We start from the raw sequence: 18,058 nt of genomic DNA on the forward strand, positions 1-18,058 counted from the left end.
CACAAATATCTTAAACAACTTACTCCAGAGTTATGCTCTATCATTTGAAAAGAGTCAGTATTTGGACATGATAAACTCCCCCCCCACCAAAAAAAGTATCTGAAGTATGCAAACTGCATACCACTGTTTTGGAAGCTCAAATGGACGTTCTAAAAACATGAGCAAAATACAGTGTTTCACATATGTAAATACTCTCCCAGTTTCAGCTGATCAAACTACTACTTTTGGTATTAAAATCTCTTCATAAAGGCTTTTATTTATTATTACAAAACCATTTTCCAAATCAAACACATGGAGTCTGTATCTACTTGCCTACAGGAGTCTTCATCCTTCCATATATCCCTGCTAAGGCCAACTCAGACAAATGCTTTGGCACAGGGACCCAGGTTTTATATATGGCTCTCAAATGCTGAATTTCTTTTTGGTAATTTTGAGCAATATTAATCCTACTATGTATTTTCAATGAACTTTGCTATTTTTGTAAATTCATCCTTCTCTGAAGGATCGTGTTACATGAATCCCCTGCAATGGCAAAGACTGCTCCTATTAAAACTGGTCGTCTTTCCCTCAGAAGGGGGGAGTTGAAACCCAGTACAAACCTATTCCTGAGAAGTATCCACCTGTTATTTTCTGATAGCTTCCTCCTTTACGGCTGGGAACCACATTCCAAGCAAGGACAGGTGCCACTTGTGTCACTGGTTTTAAGTTTGCCAACGGAACTGTATGCCTACATGAAAGATACTGATGTTAGCAGTGCCGCAAGAATACTGCATGCGTAACTGCACAGCAACACCAGCAGAAGCAACATTGAAAGTCGATCTCTCTTTAAATGAGACACCTAGATTTCAAAGTTGTCCCGTTTATTCTGAGGTAAATGAACCTACATTTAAAACATATTAGTTAATGATTTCAGCTCCAATATGCAAATCAACCTTCTAAGATTCTTCTAAGATTTTATGGGGGGGGGGAGGGGGGGCGGGGAAGGGTAAAAGTTCATCTCTATTATTTCCACGAGCTTCCTACCATCTTATCCCATTTCTCTGATATCCAGCACCTTACTGTTATTTGTATATTAAAAAAGGCAAGGTAGGATTTAATCTCCACACTACCTTACCAGCCTGCTGGGTTGAATTTCTTCTCTACATTTGCATGCCTTCAGAGGTACAACTGAACACAGTACGTAGACAAGCCTAGTTTTAGATTTGGGGGAAGGGGAATACTTTAAACAGCAAGGTGCAGAAAGTGATTAGATTTGTTGTCAGAAGTACCACCAAATATTCATGGTTTTGGCCAGAATGTAGAATTTCCAGAGAAGCCAATAACAGGATAATTTGCTGTCCATGAACTCAACCCAAACAGCAGAGATCACTTTTTTGCATTAGAGAAGAGACAGAAGAGCAAGGCTTCTCAATAATCATCACAGTACTGACTTTGGTCATTAGAAATCCAAGAGAATAATTTTCTTGTAACATTTTAGGTGGACAGCAACAGCCAGCAAGGAAACATATCTCCCTCCAGTAGCCTCGCTTTATATTTGAAAGTCTGGATTTTCTTTTCTTCTCAAACTATCCTAATAATCCTGCTTTAGGCATCTGTCAGATCCAAGCATACACAGACTCAACCAGAAAGAGTTCAGCAAACATGAAACACAGTTTTAAGTTGTCACCAGATTGCTTACTTTTCTGCCAGTTCTTCAATGAACACAGTCACCGAGTTGCCATCCTGTCCAACCTCCTGGATATGAGCATTGTAATACTTACCTCCAGGCTCCAGACGGACCTGGAGAGAGAACAAGGGAAGCTCTAAAAAAGCCCAAGTGGTATCTGGGGAATCAGAATGCTGTCTACAGTCCACTAATAGCAAAGGCTGTTTTCTAGCTGGCCGTAGATTACCAAGTCGGTCCAAGAGTCTCAGATATTTCTTCAACATAGCAGCAAAATAAAGAGCACTATACTAACTTTAGAGACAAAGGAAAAGAAAGGAGACGTTGCAAAGAAACTTCTGATTGAAGACAAGGTAAGAAGATGGATTCCAACATTTAACTTTTTTTATACCCCGTCCCAAGCAGATAATTACCAGGGAAGACCATTATTTAAGAATTTCAGCAGAACAGAAGATAAAACAGGAAATTGGAGGGGAGAACTCTACTCAGCTAGAAACAAGTCACTGAATGAGTCATCAGTACTACCTCAAACAAAGTGATAAAAAATAAGCCCTTCCTGCATACGACATGGAAATATGAAGAAAGCTGAACTCCCTTTCAGCATCTCCTGGCCCTGTCTTGCCCCTCCTCCTTTTCTCCCCCCCCCCCTTCCCTTTTTCATTTTTGGAAGTGTCTGCTACAATACTGTTGAGTAGAGGGCACACTGGCCAAACTTGCTGCTGACCCCCAGTGGAAACCCACCACATAACTGCCTCAAACCTGCACCCTTGAGCTCTCAGTCTGAAACTTCCACACTGGCAGAATATGTATCACTCGTTCGCAATGAACTTCAAAGCGGCTTTTTCATCACACTACCCAATGCTTAAGCTTAGATTTTAGAACAAAATGCAACTAAAATGTCAGATTAATAAGTACAAGGAAGGGAATGAGAAAAGCCTTGGAAAATTCTGTGAAGTTGGATGATTTTATGACTTACCATACTCCATTCAAAGCAGTTTTAATAGTTTATCATAACTGAATCTGCTTCGAGTACTAACCTGACACTTGTCTCCTAAATAGTACTGTCGCCCAGCAAACACCATGTAGTCAGTTTTTTGAAGCTCTAAAAACAAGTAAAAAGGAAAAAGCCTTTAAACTACTGTTCCTTCTTCACATATACCCACAATTACTTCACGATTTCAGGACTACACCCAACTACTAGTCATAGGCCAAATGAGTTAGTTATTTCCCTATGCATAGCTGTACATTCCCCATAGCGATAATGAAGTAACTGAAGCTGTTCTTCTAACATAAGCCATAACCAGGCTAGGTTACAGGCAATTAACATCTAGATACTGCATCAAGTGGCATTATTACTTCAGTACTACAGCATCCTTTGAGATGGCACAGAGTCAATCCTGCATGGTATTAAGAATGCTGGACATTCCCTTGTATTGCCAGAGCCCAGCTGGCACTTGGTAAAAACTGAGATGCTGCCCAGAAAAAACTAACATCCCCTAACATCTCCCTTGCTGTTAGTTTTCAACAGGCTTTTCTTCATTCTTTGCCCAGAACCTCTGCACATCAGTACTCCACACAGATAATTAGTTACTACGCTCGTTTCCAAGAATGTCAATGGCTCTCATTATTACTTATGCAGTTATAAAACTCTCAACTTCAGTACGCAGAGGATTTGCGGTCAGACATCCCTCAAATACCACCTCAAAACTTATCTTTCCTGGTAACATCTTCCTCTGAAGATCAGCCACATAAGATATGCAGAAACGCAGCCACCTAACCCAAGCTATGAAGACTATAATATCTCCTCCATAATGTGCAAGCCCAGGGGAGCTGGGAAAAAAGAGACAACTCATCTCATTTGGCACATCTCAATGCTAAACTTGACACCTTCCTTATAATACAACTCTGAAGCCAAAAGCATGCATAAGAAGCAGGAGTCCTTGCACAGATGCTGCTACCAAAAATGATAAAAACCCCTCAAACTTGAATGATCTCTGATATGAAAGCAATGTAAAGCAAAATTCTGTTTTGTACTCCACTTCAAATCCTGATATTTTCTATGCTACATTCAATAGGTGTCAGAGGTCAGATTTTTAGCAACCTTATTAAAAAAAATCATATAGAATCAGAAGCAGCGTATTTGGTACTTTGGAATCAAGCCAAAAAATCAGCTACTGGCAAGAGGATGTAGAGCCTACAACTATCCATTCAGTTAACCACTGCTCTTCACATTTCAGTTATGCTGAAATGTGTGGTAGACCTCACAGATCCATAAGGTTAACATTGAGTGTAATATAGAAAGCTTTTATTTTTTAAAGTAAAAAGATACCTTTTCTGCTCTCCAGCCAAACATCAAACTCTACATTTCGATAGATCTCAGGGTCTAGAGCTTTTAACACTTTATATGGAAAAGGCATCTTCGATAGATTTTCTGGAGGCTAAAAATAGAGTTGAAATGGACTAAAATTAACAAGTGCATGTAAGATGCTCAGAAGTCTCGATCCGATCAGGATCTATGGATCATTTTAACATGTGCACACATTATGTTCCCAGCTTTTTCCACTTCTACTATATTTTGCTTAAAGAATAAAACCCAAGAATATGAATGCGCATACAGATTCTTCAGCTCAGAAACCAAAGAAACAGACTGTGAAAAAGTTAAAATAAGCTCAAGAGTAACACTTGGCATGCTCTTTACTCAAAGAGTATCAAAAGGAAGCTAGCTAAGACCAACGAAGCCATGGCTTCCCAGTTAGCAGGAATTTCAGCTATTCAGTATGTCTGAAAACAGTTTTCTGAAGTTTCCGAAACCAACTCCAGTAAGTTAGTTTATACTGTGTTCAAAATGAAAGTGAACCGAGTTAAACCATAAAGAACAGGCGAGGAAATGCTTGCTAAGTTCCATCTTTGGGGGAAAAAGCTAGGAAAAAACAAGAGAACCTCAGAAAGGACACAGGGTTATCCAATTTAAGACAAATGCAAGGGCAAAACCAAAAAACAGGCAGATGACAGAGGACAAATAAGACATATGAGCCACCCCCTCCTCAGCTAGTAACTTTTAAAGAGTGGAAATGAGGATTTAACCTCAACCAGCATAACACCATATGACTGGGGGGGGGCGGGGATTTGTCATTAACTGCCGAACCTTTGCTTCCTCAATGCCTTGCTTGAATTTATCCTCCGGTGGGTTGTCAGTATCATTGCCTTCCCAGTCTTCCATTCTAAGCAATTCAAAATAAGATTACAAAAGATACAATGCATAATTTCTAACCAGGATCAAAATCAGCGAAGCATTCACACAACCAAACAAAAGCACCGTGGTGCCATCAAGTGGCAGACTTTGCCTTTCACACTAGCCGTTACGGCAACATAGTGCAGGCCAGCAAGTCTTGTTCTAATTTCAAGGAGGAAAAAAAAAGAAAAATAAAGAAAAAAACACACCCATCCCTCTAACAACAGCCACCATGTTGCATAAGGATCAATCAACAAAATCCCACTGACAGTGACTGAACTCTTGCACCACAAGAGCACCGTGAGGTGCCGTGCTCTAAGCCCAGGAGTTCTCTATCAAACCATCATCATCTACAGGTGTTCAGTAATGGCCAAAGCCACCCCTCAAGCCCTTTGGTGACTTGACCAACACAGAACATGAGGGTTTCCACAGGTTCGTTCTGCCCACTCACTTGCACAACCCCCAGTGATCCAACAGACAGCAGCTACCCAGTAGCTTTATGAATAATACCACCATGTAATTGTCTATTTGGAGTACAATTCTGTTAGAAGTGGACAAACAAGAAACAGAGCTCATTTTCCAAGAGCACTATTGCCTCCACAGGGCTATAGAGGCTTAGAGTTAATAGTTTCTTACTAAAGGGGAATTGTGATGACATAAGGAACAAGCTTATTTACAAATAAGCTGTCATTTTACACAGCCACATACAACTGCAGTATAGCCAGCAGCAGAAGATGCTTAGTTGCATGACACTTTCCAGCTCCAGGGAAAGCACGCTGTCTCTTCCACAACACACTCCAGCTTTGCATTTGTATCATGAGGTTTTTTTGTTGGTGGTGGGTTTTTTGTGTTTTTTTTTTTTTAAAAAAAAAAAACCAAAACACCACACACACACACCAGCACCCCACAGGCATTCAAAGAAACTTTGAGAGATCAGCCTACTAAATTGCTGCCCTTTGCAAGGGTTTTAATTCTTTTGCTTCCCCTTTACCATGTTACTTCCCCAAACGCTACCTCTTTTCCAGTGAATTTTTTGATACTTTTTCAGGAAGACAGTCGAAGTTTGCATCCTCACTTCCTACAGAGCCACTGTTTCTGTTCTTCTTAGACCCACTTCGAAACATCTCAACTGCAGACCTTAATTCTTCCTCATCCATGGCAAACACATCTTTGTACAGGATCTCATACAATACAGCTGGACAAAATCAACACAAAGCTCAAAACAAATTAACACAATACCAGATGCACAAGAACAGCTGCAATTTTGAAGGTAAGCATATCTTCAGATATTACATACTGTTACAAGGCACTAGTTGTATTAAATTCAATTAAGGAGAGAATCATAGAATAACTTAAGTCGAAAGGAACCTCTCAAGGTCATCTGGTCCAATACCCCACTTCACAGACAGTATAATGATTGTATGTACATAAAAGTATATCATAAATGAGCTTCCTTGTCTCTTCCTCCCACTCCCCTCCCCTCCAAAAAAAACCAAAACACTGCCTAGAAACATATGAAAAGACATAATTCTCTTTTACAGAAAAACGAGTTTCAAGTTTACCCTGGCAAATAGCAGCATTTGCCTGGAATTGTTTTGTATACACAGAGTCATAATGGCCGTTGCCGGAACAACACAGTAAAATCTGGGAAAATAAAAAAAAGGCTTTAGGATGGAATGACGTAAAATCTAACATCGTCTATTTGATATCCTAACTCAAGACTACATTTTTCTTCCATTCTACAGCCAACACCAAGAAAACAATAAATACTATCAATATAAATATAAAAAAGAATCTGTAGAAGCAGCTTAAAATTGAATCCTAATTAAAGTCTACAAATAACTTTGTCTTTTATACAAACAAAAATTGTTGACTTGTATGTCATGCTGTATTAAAGATGAAACAATAGTTTGTTTCCAGCTTAACTTTGAAAACCAACATTTGTTCAAGAGGTAAATTAAATACAAGCCATTGCATGCAGAATGCCTGAAGCACCCTGTCCAAGCATCAGAGGCACATCTCACCCTTCCTATCTGTCAGACTAAAGAGTAGCATTTATACGTGGACTGACTCTAGCTTTCAATAAAGCCTTGCTCATATGATGCAGTTCAGTCCACAAAGGCTGCTTCTTGAAACGATGCATGCTTTCCGCAGCGTGTGCGGTACGCCACCAGTTAAGCGTACACCATCAAAACCCAGGCTGGCACATGACTGCTGCCAGGAGCCCTTCGGCAGCCTGCGGCTGCCCGCACAGCACCAGTGAGGATGCCTCCCAGGGACCGCGCCGGAGCTGGGATGCCAAGGCTCTTACTTGGTCTGTGCTTTGTCTTCTGCCAACACCACCCCTCTCAGTGAAGGCATGCAATATCAGAAAGAGCTGCTGCCTGTGCGTGCAGTTTAATGACACACAGCTGCCAAAGCTTAATGAGAGCTCTGGTGGTAAAGTCTTCTAGGACAAAAGCACATTCAGGCCATGCTGCATCGTTTTTAAAAGTATGCACCCTTTGAAAGAAGGTTAAGCTACATGGGGAAAGAAAGGGGCACCCTAGGTGCAACTTAAGCACAGGCAGGCAAGCAAGCCAAGACAGCAATACCAACCTGTAACAAAACAGCCGCTGCAGCACAGATTTCAGAGCAGACTTCAGCAAGTATAATAGCCCACACAGAAATCCACACTGCAGGGACTGCACTGGCGTAACGCCTGAGCTAGCCACATAACTGTGCGGGCACATCTACACCATCACAGAAAAAACGAGGGGTCAGACAGGAGGTTACACAGACTATTTCTCCTTTAAGTTCATTTTTCCCCAGCAGTAATTTTCTTGTGAAGGTAAGCTGTTTCAATAGCTCAGATGCTTAACTGGGATCAATTTGTACATCACAGAAGTGCAAATTTTTTAGATTAATGCAATTCCATTAATTTCTCCTCTTCAGGAAGAGAAACCACAAACCCCATCTGACTTCTCAAAGAGAGGCCCTAGGGGTTATGGAGAACACCTTCTCCTCACCAATCTGATAAGTCTATCTTGTTTTGCTCTTTAGTGACTCAGTCCAGATGTTTCATTCTACCTAGTTAGATCAGTTAAATTGCCAGTGGGAAGTGGTTTTAGTCAGCAAAATTTCAGGAACATGAAAGCTGATCAAGTAGGAAGATTCTGGAACTAAAAGCTCCCTCTTCCTGCCAAAATTAAACTTGTTTCCAATAATGAACTTGAATAACAAACAAAATTGGCAGGGCAACAGCACACAAGCCGTTCCTCAGATGGAATGGGAAACTACTGTAATTTGATTAACTGCTGTGCAAATAGCCTGCTTATCCCTGAGCTGAAGCCAGCTCTGGAGCTCTGTTCAGGTACGCAAGCGATACAGACTCCGAGGAGTCAGGGAAGGGGTCGGAAGGCGCCTCACTTCTCCTCACCTTGTCTTCAAAGCCATTGTCTGTAGCATAAGTGGGTGGCTTTCCAGGGTACCGGTACAGAATAAAGTCTCGACTAGGTAAGCAGAGGAAAAACAAGACTTGAAAGACTGCACTTTCAGTAGAACCATGTTATGAAGAAGTTTGAAAGGAGCTGTTTGGAGAATCCACTGTTGGTTTATAGAAAGCAAGCAGAATACTTTCTCTGATAAATTAATGCTATCATAAAGCAATAGCTAGATGAGCAAACTACACTCATCTTGGAAAGAGAGGTGTCCGAGAAAGTCAGTTACATCCAGTCACAGACAACAAAAGCATGCGTTATATTAGTTCAGATATTTATACTTATGACAGGCTGCTCAGCCAGTGGGACAGTTAAGGTTAAGAGATTTAGTCTCCTGTGAAAGGATTAGAGCCTCAGTAGAGGAAGCTAGCAACTCTTGGGAAGGTCCAATTTGTTCATTTAGTACTGGAACAGATCCAGTTTGCAAAGGGAGGGTTGTTCTTTCTACCACTGGAGAGTCAGACTGTTTGTTCAGCAAAAAGCAGCATTTTTAGCAAGACAGCCAGCACCTGCAGCAAGCTTATGTTACATTTCAAACAAATTTCAGAGTTTACACACCAAGCAGTCCTCACTACTAGAGCTTTCAAGAACGCACATGCGAGTTTTAGCCATGCTTATAACTACCACACGGCGTTTCCACTATACACAGCTTCTAGTTGTTTCACCTCTTCTCCATCCTTCAACCACTGGAAGGAAACATTTGACTTCAGAGTTTAACATCAGTGAAAAGATACCAAATAAACATCACTGACCCTCCCCATAATCCCCACAACTGGTATCAGAACAGGGGCTTGTGATGACACCCACTTAGATGTTCAAGTAATTTGGTCAGGGTGGCATTTTTACCATGTTTCACAACACAGGCACCTCAGCAACGAACAAATAAAAAGGCCTGGGGAAGAAGGCCAGAACACAAAGGCTTTGCAGTCCAAAGCAAAAAGGAGATTTAAGAAGGAAAGTGACACTTACTTGTAGATTACTGATAGAGCACTTATTTCCAGCTGGCCAGCACTTTCCTATGCAAGATTAGGAAATTACATGAAATACCAGAGCTGTCTTCAATATTAGGAACTCTATAGCAGCTCTCTGCAGTATTAAGGTAACTAACCAAATCCATCAGTTTGTTGAAAGGAAAACAGTGAATGCATCAAGAATGGAGATATAAGAATTCCCAGAAGTATCTGCACCAGGGGATGGCCGTGATTACCAAGCTGACAGCTAAAGATGGAGCCACTTCTGGCAGCCATTCCTAAAGGAGTCACTCAAACATACTTTTTTTTTCTTTTAAATAAACACACTGAATTTCTTTCAGATACTGTTGCATTCACTATATTACTTTGAACTACTGAAAGTTTAAACTCTAGCATTCCAACCTTGGGATGAAGGAAGCAAAAGAGGGTTACAAAGCCTGATGAGTATCTGCTGTGAGGTACAGTCCACACATTTGCCTTTTACCTTCTTAGAGGGACGCGGCAATCATAAATGAGGGCCGTGAGAGAGACCTCAGCTTTACTGTCTGGTCTGTATGGGTAACTCCTTTGCACATAAACTCCCGCTGAAATTGCTAGTTTATATACTATTTATTTATACTGAATATTTGTGTATTTTCTATGCAAATGAGACCCCAAGACTGGGGCATAGCTAACAATAAAACATTTAAAGCCATCACCCAATTACTTTCCTCATCTTTTCTCCTCAGATTTTAGTACCTCCACAAGTATTAGACCAGCCTTACCTTTGGATCTCCCAGTCGTTCCAGGTACTTCTCAAATGAGCCTTCCACATACTTGAGACAAAAAGAGAAAGAGAGGGGGAAAAAAAAAGAAAAAAGAAAGATACAGAAAACTTAACCAGCTGACAATCACAAGTAAACCTAAACCCTATGCCAAACAACATTACTAGTTGCTAAACAGGACATCCACTGTTTTTTCCCCCTTTCCCTCAAACTTGCAAACAAGCAAAAAAAACCCGAGAACAACAAAACCCAGGCTCGGGACTACTTTGCAAGCTCTGACCCCCTTCAGCTTCTGAAGGGCTGTGGTCTGGCTGGGGAAACCTCTTCAGCTGCTCCCTGCCTGAAGACACGGGGATGATTTGGAGGACTCGTGTGAAAATACCAAAGAGTTTTAGAAACAACCCACAAACAACTCTAAAAGCATAAATGCTTTTGAGCACAACTGCTCATCCACTTTTCCCCCTCCTAGAGTACATAATACACTGAACTGTGGTTTAGACGAACAAAACACCCCCCACCCCACCCCCACCCCGTCACGTATCTCAGCTGTTCTGGGTTAAGCCCAAACAGTCCTTCACGGGGGGGGGGCTCGGTCTAGGCAATAGCTTCAGATCCAGCCAGATGCCTCCTATTTCCCCCGGGGCAGCTCCAGGCAGGCAAAGGGTGAAATTTAAAGATCACCGGGTTTTACCAGCTAAAACAAGCTCTTCATGCAGCACCTTTTACACTTACTAGGTCATCCAGGTGCAATCAAAGCAACACAAACATGATTTATACCATGATTAAACCCATGCTGGAACACTTTACTATCCTTTGATGATTTCTTACTCCAAGATCCTATAGCTTTCTCACATCCCGGCTTCCGCACTAATTGCCTCAGAGAGAATATACTATGAACTGCAAAAAAACTGGTTAAATAACAGGAAACGCTCGTCTACTAGCAGCCCGCAGCATTTCAGGAGCTACAGCAGCACGAAGCCGACCGAGCCCCGCCGCGCCCCTCGCGGGGCTGGGGGACAAGTGCCGGGACCCGCTCGCGGCGGCACCGCCCCCCCCCCCCCCCCGCGGTACTCACCGATTCAAAGTTAGGCTGGTGCCGCCTCAGAAACGCGACACAAGCTTTCCTAACCGCCATGTGGTGGATTTGGCACGAGAAGAGCTGAAAGAGAGAAGGTGCCAGGCAGCGGTGGAGGAAGCCGCAGGGGTTTTACGGCGGCTCCTAACTGCGGCGAAGCCTCCGCCCAGGGCTGCGCCGCCGCGGGCCCCGCGCCCACCTGCTCCGAGATGGCGCGGAAGAGGCAGGAGGCGTCCTTGGCCGTCAGCTTGCGGTACAGCCCCAGGCTGCCCAGGTACTCGTCCATGGTGACCTCGCTGAGGGACTTCTGCCCGAAGTACTTCTTCCAGCCCCTCTGCATCGTGCCCGGGCGGCGGCGGCGGCGGGCGGCAGCCGGGGCTGGGCGCGGGGCTCCGCGCACGGCGCTGCGCTGCGCGGCGCGTGGCGGCGGCGCGCGCGGCTGCCGCTAATGAGGGGCCGCGCCCGCCGCTCCCACCTGCGCCGCGCCGCCCGGCCCGGCCCGGCCCGGCCCGGCCCGCAGCATCCCCGCTCCGCTCCGCCCCGTCCGGCCCGGCCCGGCCCGGCCCGCAGCATCCCCGCTCCGCTCCGCCCGGCGTCCCGCCCGGCCCGCAGCATCCCCGCTCCGCCCCGCCCCGCTCGGCCCGGCCGCAGCATCCCCGCTCCGCTCCGCCCCGCCCGGCCCGGCCCGGCCCGGCCCGCAGCATCCCCGCTCCGCTCCGCCCCGCTCGGCCCGGCCGCAGCATCCCCGCTCCGCCCCGCCCCGCCCGGCCCGCAGCATCCCCGCTCCGCTCCGCTCCTCTCCGCCCGGCGCGCACCGCCACGCGGGCGGCGCTCAGCGGGCTCCGGCCGCAGCCCCACGCGCCGCCGCGCTCCTCCGCGTCCCGCCCCCGGGCAGGGAAGCGTCTAGTGGCAAACTGCAAACAAGTTCTGCTCCGTAACACTTGGTACGGATGTGAAAGTCGCGGCTGCTGCTGATACAGCACTCGAGGACAACCCCGGGGGTCAGCAGAGATCGCTCCTGCCGCGCTGCACAGCACGATGTGCGCCAGGGTTTGGTCCTGTCGGTGCGTGACTGCAGCAGGAGGGCTCCGCGCGTGTAACCGCTGCCCGTAGAGGCTGCCCCGAGACGTCGGAAGCACCTACTCAGGAGTTTCGCTTGTTCTAAGCAACAGCAGCAACAAAATACCAAGTAATGCATTTACAGGGAGGGCAATTAGCACCAACTAAGCTCTCAATCCTTTAGCATTACACACAAAATCACCTGCCTAAATGTCTTTAAGCTCGTTGTTTTTCAAAATGCAGTGCTGGTAGCAGCAATTAGCAATCTCTGTACTTTAATGGGGAGCTCCAATCGGTAGACAAGGTATTGCGCTTTACAGAAGTCCAAACAAAGTAATGGTGGGATAACACCACGTAAATGGATCGTATTGTCAGTCCCATTCCTCTCCTACAGGCCTGTTCTACTTTGAGAGCGGGAGGAATATAAATTACTCAAAACCATGCAAGCCAGTCGGTGGACAGTTTGGCGGCAGGTTTTTAGTAAACCCTGACTTTCCCCACCCAAATTCACCACATTCCCCTTTTCCTTTAAATGGGCTTGAATCTCTCATGTTTCTATTTTATTTCCAGTGCTCCTGTAGCCATGTGCCGTGAGGATGGTGAGGGCTGAAGGCACCTGCTTATCTGCACATCAGAGCAGGGTCAATGACAAGCACAACTTATTTCCACTAGTACTAGGCAAACGTGCTCAGGAGACCACTGTATGTATGTCCTGTCTGTTAAGAAGCCATTCCCAGCTTGGCCTGCTTGCTAGGATTATCAACTCAGTGAGGATTTTCTGATGAAAATATCCATCTGTCCAAGAAACTGGATTGCCCATGCATTCAGCAGAGGGAGCATACCTCTAAAAACATTAATGACAGCTTACTATGTATGTTTGCCTGACTGTGACAGAGGGTGAGACTTTTCTTCAGAGAGTGTTAGAAAGGAAAGAGGGGAAAGTCAGCTTAGTGTGATCAATACAAAGGAACCTGGAGTGGTTTACAGGATGAGAGCCTATATTCTTCCAGTCTTAGGAAATGCTTTTAACTGCTCGTGCTGACAAGAACACCGAATGCTAGATAGGTTAGAGAAGTCTGTTTTCTTAATTGCACTCAGTTCATATGGTTGCAATGTGTAAGTGTTTGTTAGTCCCTCCTTTACTAACTTCCGAAAGGTTGGTGGGATAGATGAGAATCGCCCTGGTTGGATTCAGAGTGAGCAGTTAGCTAGACAATTGCTTATCTAAATGAAACTTAGAAATATGGAGTGCTTCTTTCATTAAACAAGCTGCTGGACTCCTGAACAGCAGGGCTTCCTAGTTTCTCTAACTTCCCTCAAGTGTTGTGCTAGGCAGCTGAAGTTACATTTCACTGTTGGAAGTGCAGCGGTGTATGGTCTTGTAATAAGTCTCTCAAAAAAATATTGTAGTCACTTTATAGCAATATCCTTTCTCTTCACAGTCTAGTAGAATTACCTGCAGGTCTCCACTTCCACCTGCATCAGACCCAAAGTCAAATGCAACTTAATTAGTAATTTGAGATCTGTATTCTAAGAAACACATAGGTCAGGACTACAGTATCAAAAGTGGTCTAAGTCACTAACTGCAAGCAATCACTGTAAGCAGACTAGTGTCTGCAGCCATCTAACATTCAGAAGCAGAGGTTTTCCTTGTACACTAACTACGTACATATCTTAAACATAGCTAGCAATATTGTACGAGCTTCTGACATTTATATTTTCTAAAACATGATTAAACCATATATATAAACCCAAGAATAAATTATATTTATTATTTTTATGTCCTTTTGCTGAGTTTATTTAGAGAAATACATTATCATCTGCCTTTTTATGTATTTGGGTAAAAGAAAATAGTTTGTGAAAAACAAAATCACAGGAAGCATATCTTAGAAATAGAAATTCTGTTGCAGATATTATACATTCATTAAAAATATCGTGATTTTGAAAAATTGTATCTTTGCAGCCCTTTGATCCTGCAAGATAAACTTTTTGCATTGTTTGTTTTCACATATTTTTTGCACAGTCACAGTAACCAAGCTAAGTGGGGAAAAAATCACAGCCTGACAACTTATGAATTCTTATGGGTGGCGCTGTCTTTTTATGTGCAAGTGCTGACTCCTGTCCAAGATTAAAGCCACTACTGAAGTAAGCAAAAAGCATTCTTACCACAGCTGCAGTGCCAGCAGTCACTCACATGAAGATTTTTCAAAAAAGACACCTCTTGCAATTGATTTTTTATATTGTGCATTATCCTTTGCAAGCTGAACAACAAAAGTGATGATTCTTCCTTTTGCAATTTTGTTGCAAAGGATGATTTCCTTCTTAAAGTGAGGATTTGATCTAGATTTAGCCTACATAAAGATCAATCCATCACAATTATAAATATAAATGGGGCTGGACACTAGGTATGCTGTCCAGCGTTCAGCACAAGAGTCAGCAGCATTTACCTTCACAGGGCTCCAGCTGAATGTAACATTACTTCACATATTTCATTGATGAAATCTCCTTAGGTCAGAAATTTCTATCCTCAGTGCTGCTGCAACATCTCTTGCTGGCCTGATCAGCAGCTTCTCTGGAATGGATGCATTTCATTAGCAAATGAACAAATCAAACCAGTAGTCCACATTTGCTTCCTCGCCTACCTCATTTGACATAGGTCATGTCACTCATAACCCATTTCAGTAAGGCTGAAACTAAAACCAACTTGGAGTTCCTACCCTGCCCCTTGACACTGTGGCCTTTTGAGCATAAAGCCAGATGATTTTAAACTGGAATTAAATGGAAACAATTTGATGTCATTTGGTATGAACAGACATTTCCTTTGATTTGATATGAACAGGATTTGTCCCAGTTAGTGGGATTTTTCATTACGGAAGGTCTCACCAGGGGGGAAAAAAAAAGTTTTATTCCAACATTTTTATTCCTCTGGATTATTTATTCGAACCCAACAGCTTTATCCAAGAACAAAGCGAACTTTTCTGGCTGTCCAGGGGGAAAGGGTTTCAAAGTTGACAAGTCCATTAACTGCAGTGTCTCCACAAGAGTGCTGTAGAAACAAACCAAAACCAAATATAAAAAGAAATTCATCCCAAGGGGGAATTTTTTCTTCACACAATTTTCTTTCTATTCATATGCATGCATAATCCTTTAGCTCTGAAATGAAAATAAGGACGTATATTGAAAGGAAGAAGAGACCCAAAAACCAATGGGCCCAACCATCACTGGCTCATAGGCAGCAATGCTGAGGAAGGAATGCGCTTCAAGCCACATCACAGCTTTCATAAGCAGCCTCAGCTCTACTTTTTAATCTTCTGTGACTGCAAGCAATGTTGGGAGACTGAATGAGGTTTGAGGATCTCTGCCATAAACTGCATTAGGAAATTCATCCTATTTCAACACACGGCATAAGTATTGACTTAACATGCAGCCAGAAGAGACAGCTAAATCAATTCGTTAGCTTGCAATTTTCAGACTGCAAATAAGGTTCAAAAGGTAAATACTGTTCAACAAAGAAATAAAAATTCCTTCCTACCGCTGAAGTTGTCAGAAGCATTGAGAAAATGAGTTTAAGAAAACTGCCTAAGGTAAATTAATAGAAGGCCTCCTCCTTTCAGAAGGCTCTTCTGAAACATACAGAACCCTATCTGCAGGGCAAAGGAACAAGATGCAGACTAAATAATGTGAGTTGCATTTCCCCTACCTTCAATTTAAAGGTCATCTATTATTTATAGAGTGCCATAAATCACATTCATGAAAAGAAATGGGAAGATATAGTTGAAAGAAAGGAACATCAAATGAAACTAACAGGATCCAGGATCAACAAACAAAAAAGAGCTTTTTTTTTTTTTTTTTAAGTGAGCAGTAGATCTGTGAAACTCATTGTCAAAGGATGCTGTGGATGCAGAAAGTTTGGTTAAGAGGGTAGCCTGAATAAGCACTTGGAAGACAGATGTATTGAAAGTTACTAACCAAACAACATCTGATTTAGGAAAACCCTGAAGTATTATGGTATTAGAGGAAAAGTAATAGAAGAGAGAACCATTTACCCTGTTCTTACTTTTTGCAAGGTATCTGTGTATGGCCACGGCACACAGATTTTTGAGCTACGTGGCCTCCTGATTTGAATCAGTAAGGCCATTCTCATGTTTTGTTCTAAATACTCGAGATGCACTGACATAATAAAAAATGAAAGTATCTATACAGTCATCTTTAGTGCCCTTCACAAGGAAAATCCACATAGGACTAAGTCTGCAGGGAGCAATTTATTTCTTATAGTTCATGGTTAGGAACTGATAGTCTGGGTTGTATTATTTCTAGCTTTGAGAAAGGATTGAACAAGAGGTGAGAAAGGGAAGGCAGAGTAAGAGAGAAGTTGTTAGGTGCCCCAGGATGCCACCTGACAGTTACCTATCACTCAAATTCAACCATGTCTCTTTAGTTTTAGACTGCTTTTCTTTTAATCTGAATACATATGCCCTCAAAAAAAAAAGTTATATTAAAATGAATCTCAGACAAAAGGCTTGATAGATTTGGTAGACACAGCACCAACTATTATCTATCTGCTATGGAAAAATTTGCCTTGCAAGCAAACTAAAAACTAACTCTCCTGAGATCTCCGCCCTGCTTTTACTACTTAGGTGAGGAAGTTAATTGTGGGATTTGGTCAATATGATTTTGTTACAGAGAAGGATGCGAATTTGCTTGTTACCTGAGATCTCCGAGATTCTGAGATCTCTGCCCTGCCCTCACTAGTTGGCTGAGGAAGTTAATTGTGGTATTTGGTCGATATGATTTAGTTACAGAGAAGAATGTGAATTTGCTTGTTAAATTCTCAATACTGTAATGACTGAGTTACAGTACTGAACGCATCTTGTTCAGTCAGGATGGCCACAGCTGCTCCATACCTGCAATTACAATAGAGGACGTGTCCATCTCTGTGGAGTTGCTTTGCCAATTCAAGCTGATGGTTGTTCATCAGCTTTTCGTTTATTACCACTATTAGTGGTTTTCCTTCTTCTAGTGTCTCCAAACAGCTGCCTGCACCTACAGGAGAAACAAAAAACGTGACAGCGTTTGCACTGATAGATTGAACGTCATCCTACTGGCTCTTGCAACACGAGAGACTTCTGCTGAACATTTAATTAATTTAACTTTAGCTGTGGACCCCAACATTTAATGCTGGCACAGTCCAGACAGCCTTACAGAAATAGATGTTACCCGCTCCACTGACTTTCGCATCTACCCACTAAGAACAGGCTTGGCAAAGGCTCTGCGCTCTACCTGCATGGCTTATGACCAGGTCTGCTCTCCGCAGGTCCTCGGCCAGCGAGTCCTTGAAGCGGAAGGCCTCCAGCACGAAGGCCGGGGTGCTCAGCGGGGCCGGCTCCTGCGCCCCCCGGCCGATCTGGAGCACCAGCTTGCGGTACCCGCGGCTCTGCAGCACCTGCGGCAGGAGGGAGATCAGCGGCGGTGGTCGGCAGGGAGCCGCGGAGGGCAGCACCCGTGGCGGGTGCCCTTGGCCGGCCCGAGCCCGGCTCTGCTCCCGGTGACCCCCGGCAGCGCCTGGGCCAGCAGGCGGGCGCCACCCCCGCCTCGCAGCCCCCCTCGAATCCTGCATCATACCTCGCAGCCCCCCCAAATCCTGCCTCGCGCCTCACAGCCCCCCGCCTCGCGCCTCACAGCCCCCCCAAATCCCCCCGCCTCGCGCCTCACAGCCCCCCACAACCCCCCGCCTCGTACCTCCCCCCCGCGCCTCACGGCCCCCTTCCCTCCCCCCCCGGCGGGGTCGTCAGCCTCGGGGGCGGGCGGGGGAGCG

General features: G+C 44.1%; 1 protein-coding gene across 1 annotated transcript in view; it reads right to left on the bottom strand.

Annotated features, from left to right (window-relative positions):
* Window positions 1–18,058, bottom strand: part of ALG13 (ALG13 UDP-N-acetylglucosaminyltransferase subunit) — a 34,086-nt gene that overhangs the window by 15,600 nt on the left and 428 nt on the right. Inside the window, exons 2-16 of the mRNA XM_064517939.1 lie at window positions 17,524–17,686; window positions 17,148–17,286; window positions 15,181–15,289; window positions 11,384–11,593; window positions 11,185–11,268; window positions 10,110–10,160; window positions 9,344–9,390; window positions 8,314–8,386; window positions 6,458–6,539; window positions 5,910–6,090; window positions 4,809–4,884; window positions 3,993–4,101; window positions 2,701–2,765; window positions 1,679–1,779; window positions 600–727 (exon numbers count right to left, since the gene is read on the bottom strand). Coding sequence (XP_064374009.1) covers window positions 600–727; window positions 1,679–1,779; window positions 2,701–2,765; window positions 3,993–4,101; window positions 4,809–4,884; window positions 5,910–6,090; window positions 6,458–6,539; window positions 8,314–8,386; window positions 9,344–9,390; window positions 10,110–10,160; window positions 11,185–11,268; window positions 11,384–11,593; window positions 15,181–15,289; window positions 17,148–17,286; window positions 17,524–17,686 — 1,618 coding nt within the window. The remainder of the gene's footprint in view (window positions 1–599; window positions 728–1,678; window positions 1,780–2,700; window positions 2,766–3,992; window positions 4,102–4,808; window positions 4,885–5,909; window positions 6,091–6,457; window positions 6,540–8,313; window positions 8,387–9,343; window positions 9,391–10,109; window positions 10,161–11,184; window positions 11,269–11,383; window positions 11,594–15,180; window positions 15,290–17,147; window positions 17,287–17,523; window positions 17,687–18,058) is intronic.

Source organism: Dromaius novaehollandiae, chromosome 11 (genome assembly GCF_036370855.1).
Source record: "Dromaius novaehollandiae isolate bDroNov1 chromosome 11, bDroNov1.hap1, whole genome shotgun sequence".
NCBI lineage: Eukaryota > Metazoa > Chordata > Aves > Casuariiformes > Dromaiidae > Dromaius > Dromaius novaehollandiae.